The sequence below is a fragment of the Lepidochelys kempii genome, chromosome 7 (assembly GCF_965140265.1).
Source record: "Lepidochelys kempii isolate rLepKem1 chromosome 7, rLepKem1.hap2, whole genome shotgun sequence".
Taxonomy (NCBI): domain Eukaryota; kingdom Metazoa; phylum Chordata; order Testudines; family Cheloniidae; genus Lepidochelys; species Lepidochelys kempii.
Window position 1 is genome coordinate 54,707,126 of NC_133262.1, and position 12,801 is coordinate 54,719,926.

General features: G+C 48.2%; 1 protein-coding gene across 3 annotated transcripts in view; it reads left to right on the forward strand.

Annotated features, from left to right (window-relative positions):
• The window catches only part of ZSWIM8 (zinc finger SWIM-type containing 8), a 147,460-nt gene extending 139,049 nt beyond the window's left edge, over positions 1 to 8,411 (forward strand). For 2 of the 3 annotated variants that reach the window (XM_073352871.1, XM_073352873.1), the window contains 3 exons: positions 3,964 to 4,083; positions 5,737 to 5,915; positions 7,386 to 8,411. In XM_073352871.1, the coding sequence (XP_073208972.1) occupies positions 3,964 to 4,083; positions 5,737 to 5,915; positions 7,386 to 7,589 (503 nt within the window). In that variant the 3' untranslated portion in view covers positions 7,590 to 8,411. The remainder of the gene's footprint in view (positions 1 to 3,963; positions 4,084 to 5,736; positions 5,916 to 7,385) is intronic. The other variant, XM_073352872.1, reaches the window with a different exon arrangement.
• The last annotated feature ends 4,390 nt before the right edge of the window (positions 8,412 to 12,801 follow it).

The window sequence follows — 12,801 nt, forward strand, 5'->3', positions numbered from 1 at the left end:
ATGTCACTGGATTTGGCAGAACTGTGCTGCAATTGACACGTCCATGAACTCCGAACCTGCCTTCGATGATACTGCTTGGGAGTCACCTACAATGGAATGGACATGAGCAAGCACTTGAAGAAGAAAAGACAGTTACTAACCTTTCGTAACTGTTGTTCTTCGAGATATGTTGCTCATGTCCATTCCATGACCCGCCCTCCTTCTCCACTGTCGTAGTTCTGGCAAGAAGGAACCAAGAGAGGAAGGAGCCAGCAGTGCTTCTTATACCAGTGTGTTCGTGCGCCACTCCATAAGGCTCCAGAGCCGGTCCCCTATGGATGCCACTGAGGAAAAAACTTCAGACACTGTTGCATGTGGTGAGCATGCACACCTAACATGGAATGGACATGAGCAACATATCTCGAAGAACAACATTTACGAAAGGTAACTGTCTTTTCTTACAGATAACACTGCAGCGATGATCTGTGTGAACAGAGAGTGGGGTTCAGTCATTGCTTCTGGGTCAAGAAGCAATATTGCTTTGGAAGTTTTGCATCAACAGCTCAATCCACCTCAAAGCCTCCTGCCTTCTGGGTGTCCAGAAGAGTCTGGCAGACCTGTTGAGAATATCATGTACCAGTCACCATCAGTGGCCTCTCCACCCAGATAGTCCTACACGTTTTCCAACCCTGGGGTGTTCCCCACATAAACCTGTTTGCAACTTGACGACACATCAGCTTTGTTCATGAGGGGGTCATAGTTTGAGGTCTCTGATGGACACTTCTCTGTAGTCCTGGAAAGACAATCTAATGTATGCATACCTTTGTTTCAGCTCCTACCCTGGGTGCTGTTAAAAACCAAACACAGCCATGCTTGCATTATACTCAATAGCACCTCCGTGGCCTCGCTATCACTGATTTTCCACACTGCTGACCCTCTCTACCAGGGTTCCACTGACACTACTGCCAGACCTGGACCTGATCTCACAGGACCACGGTCACCTCCTTCATCCCAACCTGGAGGCCCTTCACCTTACGGACTGGATGCTCCATGGTTAACACCTCAGGAAGAGTTCTGTTCAAGGGATGTGCAAAATGTCCTCTGGAATAGTAGAAAATCTTCTCCTAAGTACACTTACCTCTTGAAGTGGAAAAGATTCTCCCTCTGGTCTCGGCAAAAAGGTGTTTCTTTGTTCCAATCTCCAATATAACATGTACTGGACTATTTGTTATACCTGCAACAGCAAATTCTGGCCATTAGTTCCATCAGGGTGCACCTAGTAGCTCTCTCTACTTTCTGATGTCCAATTGGTAATCGCTTGCTTCTTCGCAGCCCCATGTCACTTGGGTTTCTGAAGGATCTGGATCATTTGTATCCCCAAGTAGATGACCTGATTCCCCCCTTGGGATTTAAACCTGGGTCCACCCTTTGAACGACGGGCTACCTATTTGTTACTTCATCTGTCAATGAAAGTAGCCTTTTTGATCGGAAATATGTCTCCAAGGAGAGTAGTAGAATTGAGAACCCTGTGTCTGATTCACCGTATACAGTCTTCTACAAGGTCAAGGTATAACGTTGCCCTTGTCCGAAATGTCTCACCGAGGTAGCTTCTCACTTTCACTTCGATCAGGCAATATACTTATCAACTTCCTTCCCTAAGCCTCATACTCCTAAGGAGAGACTCCACACACTGGATGTTAGGAGAGTGTTGCAGTTTTAGCTGGATACGATTAATCTGTTCAGGTCATCCTCACAGTTGTTTATGGTGATTGCAGAAAAGATGAAAGGTCTTCCAGTTTCATCCCAAAGAATCTCGTTGTGGGTTTCCTCCTGTATATGTTTGTGCTACGACATGCCCAGTGCAGCACCACCGAACTGGGTTCTAGCACATTCAACCAGATCTCACACAGCCTCTGGATCCTTTCTAGCTTAAGTGCCCGTTCTGGACATTGGTAGAGCTGCAACTTGGTCTTCAGTACATACGCTTGCTTTTCGTTATGCCTTCTCTCAATGCTATAGAAATGGTTCCAGATTTGGATGTGTAAATCTTCAGTGATTATTCAGATAGACTTTGATCCCACATCCTGGTTGAATGGTGTGTGACTCCCCTGAAGTGGAATGGACATGTGGAATCACTCGAAGAAGAAAAACGGGAGCCGTTGTTCTCTGAGATGTGTTGCACGTGTCCATTCCACAACCCGTCCTCCTTCCTCTCTCTATTGGTGGAGCCCTGTGCAGATACAAAATTTGTATCTGTATCCTATCCACAAAAATGACCTGCAGATAGCCGCAGATTTACAGGGTTTTAGACATATAATTTGGATCTGCATTCCGCAGAAATGGCCCACGGATGCAGATATCTGTCACTATAAAGCGGATAGCTGTGGATTTGCAGAGCTCTATCTATTGGAGTCTGTCCAATAAGAAGGAACTGAGGGGACTCCGTTCTGGGGCAGCTCTGTCCTTTATGTCATTGTGGAGCAGTGTGAGCAGAGGGTACACCTGCTGCCCTGACAGGTACTGCTAAGGGAAAAATCTCTGGTGCTAGTGCACTGGGTGCACACACCTGAAGTGGAATGCACATGTGCAACACATCTCCTAGGTACCAAAACGGTTAGTAACCGTTTTCTGGTTGCAGACACAGAGGCAGGATGATGATAGGCACCGAGTAGAAGTGGTAAAAGAGAGCACTGAAGCGTGAATGGGGGGAATGGGGTGGAGCCCTGTAGGTGGGGACAAGGAGCTTGAAATGGATGCTGTTTAAATGATAAGCCAGTGAGAGGATGGGGAAGGCTGCAGCTAGGAAGAGGAGTGACCAGAATGGAAAAGCTGAAATGACGGAAATGTGGGCATTGCAGCATAACTGCATGGTCTGTCTCTTGCAGCTGAATGTGCTGCTTTAGATTGTCTGTTACTGCCGGACCACTGTGTCCAGTTCTAGTGTCCGCAGCTCAGGAAGGGTTAGCTGGAGAGGGTTCAGAGCAGAGCCACGAGTACGATTAAAGGGCTGGAAAACGCGCTCAATCTGGTTAGCTTAACGAAAAGAAAATTAAGGGGTGACTTGATATGTCTAGAAGTACCTACATGGACAACAAATACTGGATAATGGGCTCTTCAGTCCAGCAGACATAGGTATAGTAATGACCAAAGGCTGGAAGATGAAGCTAGACAAATTTGAGACTGGAAGGAAGGCACAGATTTTTAAGAGTGAGAGTAATTTACTTTTGGCACAGCTTACCCCGGGGTGTGGTAGATTCTCCATCACTGGCGATTTTTAAGTCAAGATTGGACGTCTTTCTAAAAAACATGGTCTCGTTCAAACAGGAATTACTTTGGGGAAGTCCTGTGGCCTGTGTTATGCAGGAGGTCAGACTGTCCCTTCTGGCTGCGTGAGCTCTGAGTCCATGAACAAAGGGGAACCAATAGCAATGCTATTGGGATGTGCTGCTAGGATCCCGAACTGCCAGCTCACCTAGCAAAACATTTGGGGCCCTGCATGCAACCAGAACTGCCAAGAGCACTAATGAAGTCCCTTTGCAGCCCCAGTGAGCTGTTTGCTATGCAGAGATTTCCAGCCTGGGATTGGTGTGGGGTTGCTAGCTGCCCTTCAGCTCCACCTGTGTTAGTTATCTTCAAGGTGTGCACTTTATCTCCTGGGGAGCTGTTTGCTGCTCTGTATGCAGTGGGGATCTGCTCTGTATGCAATGATGGTGGAGCTGTGTCGGTCCCAGGATATTGGAGAGGCAAGGTGGGTGAGGTAATCTCTTTTATTGGCCCAACTTCTGCTGGTGAGAGAGACAAGCTTTCAAGCTTACACAGAGCGGTTCCTCAGGTTTGGGAAATGTACTCATTGGATCTGATGTCAGCCTAGGCGACAGTATAGAGCTAAGTCAGCTGGATAGGGGAAGAATCTCCATGGGGCCAGGGTGCCTCTTCCTTGCTTGGTTGGAATGCTGTTTGACTCTGACTGCCCCATTCCCGCAGGGATGCTGGCACTGGAGATGCTTGGCCGGAGAGCTCACAATGACCATCCAAACAACTTCTCCCGCAGCCCACCCTACACAGAGGATGTGAAATGGCTTCTGGGGTTAGCTGCCAAGCTAGGTAAGGAGCTGGGGAGCTCTCTGGCCCTTGCATGCAGGGTTCTGTGCCCTGGAGGAAGGCCCTGTTTTCTTATCTCCTAGGGCAGAATCAGTGGTCCTCAGAAATGAACAACTGCACCAGGAAAGAGTTGGTTGGGTCCACTTCTGCCTCCGTTCCCTGGGGTGTTTGGGAGAATCCCAGCTCCCCTCAGCCCATTTGATGGTGGCCTCTTTGGATTCTGTAGCAGGTTAAGGATGAAATTCCAAGGTGCTGCATGAGCACATGGAGTTGGACAGGACACAGTGCTCCAATAATGTTATTAATTAGCATTTTCAATGGCCCCTAGGGGTTGCAGTCCAGGCCACAGACTTAAGACACCCTGTGCCACCCCTGCCTTTCCTGGTATTCATGTCCTCTGAGACCCTCTGTAATGATAAATGCCTGACTCACCAGGAGAACTGTGTGGAGAAAGGTAAATTCCATTTCACTGAGGATTTGAAATTGAAATTCTATGTGAAAGGGAATGGAGCCCAAGGGCAGGTGGATTGCACTAGAGCTGTGGACCCTGGCAGCCCTGGGACCATGGAAGCCTGGGAACCCCACATGCATGCAGGCAGGAAGGAAACCCTGTCTGGTTTCTTTGGTAGTTCAGCAAAAATGGGACCATCTCCACAAAACATTCTGATTTTGCCAACTGGCAGATTGCAACAAAACACTGTTCCATCAGGATTTCTGAACAGCACGTTTATCTCCAGTTCTATTTCCCCAGCCCTCTTTGGTCTGGTCTGAACAGCAAATTTCTGATTCTCCCACTTAGCCACCCCCGGAAGCTGGAAGAGCAGGCCTAGACGACAGTGCTCAAGGCCCAGCTACACTTGGGCTTCCACTGTTAGCATCGCTGTGGAGCTGCACTGGTCGTAGTGCAGTGGTGGAAACTCCAAAATTGTCCAGTTTTACGAAGGACTTAATGTTGTGTGTCCTTGTGTCCCAGGAGGGAAAGCAGAGGGAATGGAAATGGAAATGGAATATACTGTCCTCTTGCTGGCTAAGTGTCTTGGTGGTTGGATGATTCCCCCCCCCCCCCCCAATGCACAGTTTCCTTTCATGTTTCTTTAAAGGGATGTCAGTTGGGAGCAATGCTGTCTCTCCTCACCCCTGATAGATACCTATGAGTGTGAACTCTTGTCCCCTGGAGTGGGGTTGTGTTTCCTGGTCTCTGCCTCTCCCTTGTATGGGAAGTGCAGCTTCAGATGCTGGTCTTTCCGACTGGAGCCAGTGCTGCCACCTTGGGAGCTGATTGATTTCTCATGGGTTGGTTTCTCCTCTCTCGTTAGAATCATAGAAAATCAGGTTTGGAAGGGAAGTCAGGAGGTCATCTAGTCCAACCCCCTGCTCAAAGCAGGACCCATCCCCAACTAAATCATCCCAGCCAGGGCTTTGTCAAGCCTGACCTTAAAAACTTCTAAGGAAGGAGATTCCACCACCTCCCTAGGTAACGCATTCCAGTGCTTCACCACCCTCCTGGTGAAAAAGTTTTTCCTAATATCCAACTAAACCTCCCCCACTGCAACTTGAGACCATTACTCCTCGTTCTGTCATCCGCTACCACTGAGAACAGTCTAGATCCATCCATTCTTGACATCCTGTTGCTCTTTTCCCCCCTTTCTTGTGCAGGTGTAAACTATGTACATCAGTTCTGCGTTGGCGCAGCCAAGGGGGTGCTGAGCCCTTTCGTGCTGCAAGAGATCATCATGGAAGCGCTGCAAAGGCTCAACCCTGCCCATGTCCACAACCACCTGCGCACTCCAGCCTTCCACCAGCTGGTGCAGCGGTGCCAGCAGGCATACATGCAGGTAGGGTTCTGCTTGACCCCTGCTTCCAAAAGCTGCCAGGCTAGTTTCTCTGCAGCTGCAGGCACTGCTCTGGCGCAGGGAGGGAGGGGAATCCATTGGCTGCTCTGATTGGGCTGATCTGTCTAGCTTTCTGAACTGGTGCATCACATAGGAAATCTCTTCCCAGCACGGAGAGACTGTCTCCAAAGCACGCCACAATATCCATTCTTCCCCTCCCTGTCCCACCTGCACCTGCCAGCTGGAGTGTTTGCCTCAAGGTGCCTGCTCCTGTCTCCAGCCCTGTGGAGGAGCATCTTACCCCATTGCTCCATGCACCCTGCTCCTTTTGTTGTTCTCTTCCTTCCCCGCTTCTTCCTGCCTCCAAGTTCTACCTTATTTTTCACTCTTGCATCCTCTTTTCCCCGCTCCCACTCCAGGTTTTCTCTCCACATCTCCTGCCCAACCTGGCTGCCACTCTCCCTCTGTCTGGGTCTCCTTTTACCATTTGTAGCCCCCCTTCTTCAGGTTTCCAGACCCCTTTCTATCCTTCACCCCTTCTTCCGCATTCCCATTTACAGGTGTGTAGCGGAGGCAGACTGGCCAGTGGCCTGGGGTTTATTGAAAACAGGACAAATCCCAGTTTGTGGCCAGCTGGGATACCAGGGCTGTACCTCCAAGCCAGGGCAGTCCTGGCAAAAATGGCCAGGGGACCAATCCACACACCTGTTGCTCTGTGAATAAATTATCAGAGGGGTGAGGACACTGATCTAATGTCTCTGTTAAATATACTAACCTGCCACCTAGAGGCTGTTTGGTGTAACAGATCTCTGTGTGAGAACTACCGAAGCTTGGCTTGAAATGTTTTCGCAAAATACGCAAAAGGAACACCATCCCATGCACTGGGCCAGCAGCACTGGGGCCTCAGCCAAGAGACTGGTGGGGGTGACTGATTCAGGCCCCTGAAGCAGAACACTTGGAGTTACCCTGCAGTAACTCAAAAGGGATAGCTTCCCGTGCCCTGGTAGCTGCGAAAAGGAGGTGTGGAGCAGACACCATGAATGTGCTGGGGAGGATGGAACAATAAATGGCCCTTGTGTGTAACCTGCAGAATGCATGTGGCCTGGTGGAGGAGCTGACTCGGGTGGGAGGGATTTCCTTATCCCCTCAGCATTTTCTGTGCGGCACTCTGATAGGTTCTCTCCTTCAGGGGCTTTGTAGTAGCTGCCTGTTGCAGTGTAAGGTGGGAGACCTGGCTTTTCATTCAGTGTCCCCATTGGTTTCCCTGGGGTGTGAGGCATAGCACTGTCATCTGTTGTGGTAGCCATCCTGCTGGTCAGAGCCTCTGAGTCTTGGTGCTGCTCTTGGTAACCCTTATTGCAGAATCCTGTGATGTTTCATCTTGGGAGCAATTGAGCCCTGCGCTGAGCACTTCACAGCCAGTGTTAAGGTGGAGAGAGCAGACACCTTAATGCTGTCTCCTTGTCCCCCCAGTACATCCACCACCGGTCGATCCACCTCACCCCAGCTGACTACGATGACTTTGTGAACGCCATCCGCAGCGCCAGAAGCGCCTTCTGCTTGACTCCCATGGGCATGATGCAGTTCAACGATATCCTCCAGAACCTAAAGCGCAGCAAGCAGACCAAGGAGCTGTGGCAAAGGGTCTCTCTGGAAATGACCACCTTCTCCCCGTGACAGCAGGCAGAACGCTACGGACTTGCAGACCTCCACCCTGGGTAGCTTTAGTTCCAATCACACCATCGTTCCTTATGGTGTCTTTTTTATTTTAGTTTTAACTTGTTGGAAACCACTGATCTGATGTATTTATACCGTGACATTCCTCTCCAGCGCCACCGCATAACAGTGCTCGGCTTCACTTGCTCTTCCTCCTACCCCCCGCAGGCCACGGCCTTCGTAAGGGGTGGGAAATGAGAAGCAGTTGAGCTGGTTTCCCTGCGGTGTATCCTTGATTTTGCCCCGTGCCCCCGAGGCTGTCCCACGAGCGGTTTGCAGTGTGTGCGCGCGCGTGTTTGAGGGCTGGGAGAGTTTGTCTTCAAACAAATATTTATTTTGGCATTTATAAATGTGTAAACTTCTTTTTCTTGTATGGGCTTCTCTCTCTTCACACGCCAGCTTCTGTCAGGGAGGCTGGGGCCGCGCTCTGCAGAGCCAGAGCTCCCAGGCCATTCCTCACAGCACCATCTGCTGAGAGAAGCTGAGACTGGAGTAGCAGGGAGCTTCTCGCTGCCCAGCCACCTCCACAATTGCCTGAAGCAGCTTCTGATAGGAGAGGCTGGGGCTTGGACAGTCGTGCACCGGGACGGTGCTCAGCTGCCTGGAGGCCTGGCTGAGATGCTGGGGCTCTTTCCCAGGAGTGTTCCTGCCTGGGCTCTGCTGGCTCCATACGATGTTCTGAGTTGTACAATCGTGTTCCTTTGGCTGGGGTATTACTCTCCTGTAATCAATTTCTTATCCCTTGTCTCTTCTCGTTTCCTGATTAAACACTCGTTTTTCTTAGACTGATTCCCTCTTCTCTCGGCTCTGGTGGATCAGTATAGCTCTTGAAGGGCTCACAAGTAGCTGTCGCATTTGGGCGAATCCAGGCTGGTAGAGGTGGGTGTCGGGGTCCACTTTCAGTAAAACTATGGCAGGTTGGAGAATCTTTTGCCTGGCACAGCCCTGGAGGAGGACTTTTCGCCAAACGGTTCAATAGACAGCACCTGGCCTATCGGAGGCCGGGGAGTTCCTTCTCAAGTCTCATGGCTGAGCGTAAAAGGAGTGGGGATTCCTGTGTGTTCTTGCTTAACATTCACTGGCCACCAGGTTCCCTCATCAAGGCTTGAATGCCAAGGCTCCTGTTTTGTTAATTTATTAGTGAACGATAGAATAAGTGGCTCTTACTGTACATAGAGCATCACGTCTACAAAGTCCCGTACCAACAGAAACTACTCTCCCTTAACTGCACCTAACCTTTATATGGTATGTAGTCAAAAATATTACCTCTCTGCTCAGTTTAAAGAGATGCTCAGCTGAATAAGTGGGTGAGACTGTGATGGACATGCTACAGAATGTTCATTTGAGAAAACAATTCTTTTTATATCAAGGAAATGTTAAGAGTTGCTGCCATGTTAAATAGACATGTTAAAAATATCCTTTCATGTGTTACTGCTGGCCCCTCAGATCATTAAACCTGAAAGGAAATTAAGAATCTCCTGCACTTTTCACTAATTATGCATTTTGCTCTTCATTTGCCTTGGCCAGTACTGACAGAGTTTCACACTCTGTGTTCTTGCTGCGTTTGGGCTTCGAGTGCCATCGGGGAATGTTTTAATAAAGTCATAGATTTTTAAAGCCAGAAGGGACCATCTTGAGTGCTGGAGAATCTACCGCACTCCTTTGTAAGTTGTTCCAGTGGTTATTTATTCTCACTTGAAGTGGATGAGAACGGTTTAAGTTCGGTGGTAATGCTTGTTGGCTAGAGACCACAAAGGTACAACTGATCCCTCCCCTTGCTCCTTTCTTTGGATCACCTGGCTGTCTCCATTTTCAGCACTACAGATAACATGAGTCAAACCCAGTGGTCAGTTATGCAGTGTCAGTCTCGCAGCGTACTTGAGTGGATAGCCAGGGTACTGAAAGCTCCAGGGCTCATCATTCATGTGCTCCGAGGCAGAAGTGCTCCATTACAGTTGTGGGTCATAGTATATGATCGTTACCCCCCACCCCCACCAACTGGAGACCAATGGCAGGTTTGTCATAATAGTCCTTGCTGAGAGGCCAGTTAGGCAGGGGCATCATTTCAGACTGGAGCCAGGGGGGTGGATTTTAACCATAGCAATTAGTTGACAGGAGCCCTGTATCTAATTCCTATCCAAAAGAAAGAAAATTAAATAAATATTAGACCCACTCAGCTCTAATACTAACATGTTCCGACATCTTGCGGCAAGTCACTTAAAGGACACTGGTTGGGTGTAAAATTTTGATGTATATTCTTACTTTTTTACTGACTTTGTAGAGAGAGAGAGAGAGACCCCCCATCAGGACTCCTGGATTCTATCTCAGCTCTTGGAGGCGTCTAATGGGTTACAGCGGGGGAGGGGGACAGCTACATCTGGGTTCTATTAAAGAACATCTGAATAGGCTATACTGGGTAAACCAATGATCCATCTAGCCCAATATTCTGTCTTCCGACAGTGGCCAATGCCAGGTGCCCCAGAGGGAATGAACAGAACAGGTAATCATCAAGTGATCCATCCTGTCACCCACTCCCAGCTTCTGGCAAACAGAGGCTAAGGACACCATCCCTGCCCATCCTGGCTAATAGGCATTGATGGACCTATCCTCCATGAACTTATCAGAACCCTGTTATAGTTTTGGCCTTCACAACATCCCTGGCAAAGAGTTCCAGATGGTGACTGTGAAGAAATACTTCCTTTTGTTTGTTTTAAATCTGCTACCTATTAATTTCATTTGATGACCCTTAGTTCTTGTGTTATGTGAAGGAGTAAATAATATTTCCTTAGTCAATTTTTCTACACCCTGATTTTATAGACCTCTATCATGCCCCACACTTAGTCATCTCTTTTCCCACCTGAAAAGTCCCTGTCTTTTTTAATCTCTTCTCATATGGAAGCCGTTCCATCCCCCTGATCGTTTGTTGCCCTCTTCCAAATCCAATCTCTTTTTTTGAGATGGGGTGACCACATCTGCACGCAGTATTGAAGCTGTGGGCGTACCATGGATTTATATAGAGGCAATATATTTTCTGTCTTATTATCTATCCCTTTCCAATATTCAGTGAGCTTTTGATGCCCACTGCACATTGAGTGGAGGTTTTCAGAGAACTATCCACAATGACTCCAAGATCTCTTTCTTGAGTGGTAACAGCTAATTTAAACTCTCTCATTTTGTATGTACAGTTGGGATTATGTTTTCCAATGTGCATTACTTTGCATTTATCAACATTGAATTTCATCTGCCATTTTGTTGGCCAGTCACCCAGTTTTCTGAGATCCTTTTGTAGCTCTTCACAGTCTGTCTGGGACTTAAGTATCATCTGCAAATTTTGCCACCTCAGCTTACCCTTTTTTCCAGATCATTTATAACCGTCTCAGTACAGACCCCTGGGGAACACCACTATTTTCTGCTCTCCATTCTTACCATTTATTCCTACCCTTTGTTTCCTATCTTTTAACTGGAGTGTCTGGCAATGCTTTCAGGCTCATCTGAGCCTTAATTTAATAATGCCTTTTGTTATCTTAATCACCCTGCCTCTCTCTGTAAACAAACTCCCTCCCCAATCGTGGAAGCTGGGAGCAGCACAGAACTCATCACATATCACACTGTAGAGCTCCCTCTGGGGCTAGGGCATGTGCTGTGAGCGGACCTCAGGTACAAAACATGGGGGGAGGGTAGAGCCCCTTGCCCTCCCTAAATGGTGCCCCTGCAGTTAGGGTCTCTCCTGCTAGCAGAGTGGTATTTCCCCTTTGAAACAGCGGCTCCAAGAAATTTGTGCTAATCTGGCAAGTCAATAGGATCTAGTGGGCAGGGAATGTCACCCAAGAGAGGCTCTTAACACAATGCAGAGAATGGACTCTTCCCCAGACTCCACTGGTCTCCTGGCTATGCACAGGCATGGCTTAGGTTCACCCCATTTCCTGGTGGTCTCCTTTATATCAAAAATGGCCAGCACATATATAGGTTTTGGGCAGCTGTGCTCAATAAAGGGCTCTCCCTGCCCCACCCCCAATCTGCTCATGGAAAGCTCCTGGCAAACACCACACCCTTTAAAATACAATGTGTGCTTGGTTCTTCCTGATTGCTGTCACCTGCAGCTTCCCAAGAGGAAGGTTGGTCTTGGAAGTAATTAGTTCAGAGACTCTAGCCTCAGGGTGAACACTTTAGGCAAGCTGCTCTTACTAAAGTTTTCCTAAAGCCATTTTTAATCCAGTGGCTCAGTTTGTTTAGGGGGTCCACTCTCTGCACCAAAACCCATGCACCCTGATCAGTTCCTTTTGGGTCAATCTCAGGCTGTGGTTAATACATTCTCAGCTGTTGAGCGTGTTCTGGCCCCCTGGCTCCATTTTGCAGCTTTTTAATTTTAGGCTTGTTCTAGCTTCTGGGAGAGGGCATGGGTGTGCGTTATTTCCTTTGTCTGCAGTAACTCCTGTGTGTTCTCTTGTTACTTTGTGAGCTTACTGGGCTGTGATAGCTCCTGGCGATTGTCTAGAGCACCAATGCAGGAAAACTAGTTTATTTGTGAACTTGAACTAGATAAATTCATGGAGGATAGGTCCATTAGTGATTATTAGTCAGGATGGACAGGGATGGTGGCCCTAGCCTCTGTTTTCCCTCTGGGGCACCTGGCATTGGCCGCTGTCTGAAGACAGGATATTGGGCTAGATGGACCTTTGGTCCAATCCACTATGGCCATTCATTTTGCCTAATTTGGAGCAACTGCTCTGACCAAACCCTTTCTGAGTCTCTTGGTAAGCTCTGTATTATTGGAATGAGACACTGTCAGGCTCCAAGTTAACAGAGTCACACACTAAGGCCAGGCTGGTTCTTCAGTTCCAAGTTGAATGTCTAACCTGATCTTGTGTTCATAGGGGTAGAAGGCTTTGGCTGGGGAATGGGTGGCTACTTCAACAAATGTGCCGGCGGGGGTTTCTGTTTTAAAACCAACTCTTCTCCATCAACTAGACTAGATATGAATAGCCATAAAATGTGATTTGTCCAAAGCAGTGGCTCTAGCATAAGAGGTAAGAATGAGTGAACTAGTTTCTGTGGTAACATAGCTGACATCTCCATTGGAAAAAATAGCCCCTTCCCAATCTGAACGGAACAGCTGTGAAAATGTTACAGATTTGAGTCCAAGACCATCAAGGTAACAGGAAAACAAGCAGTA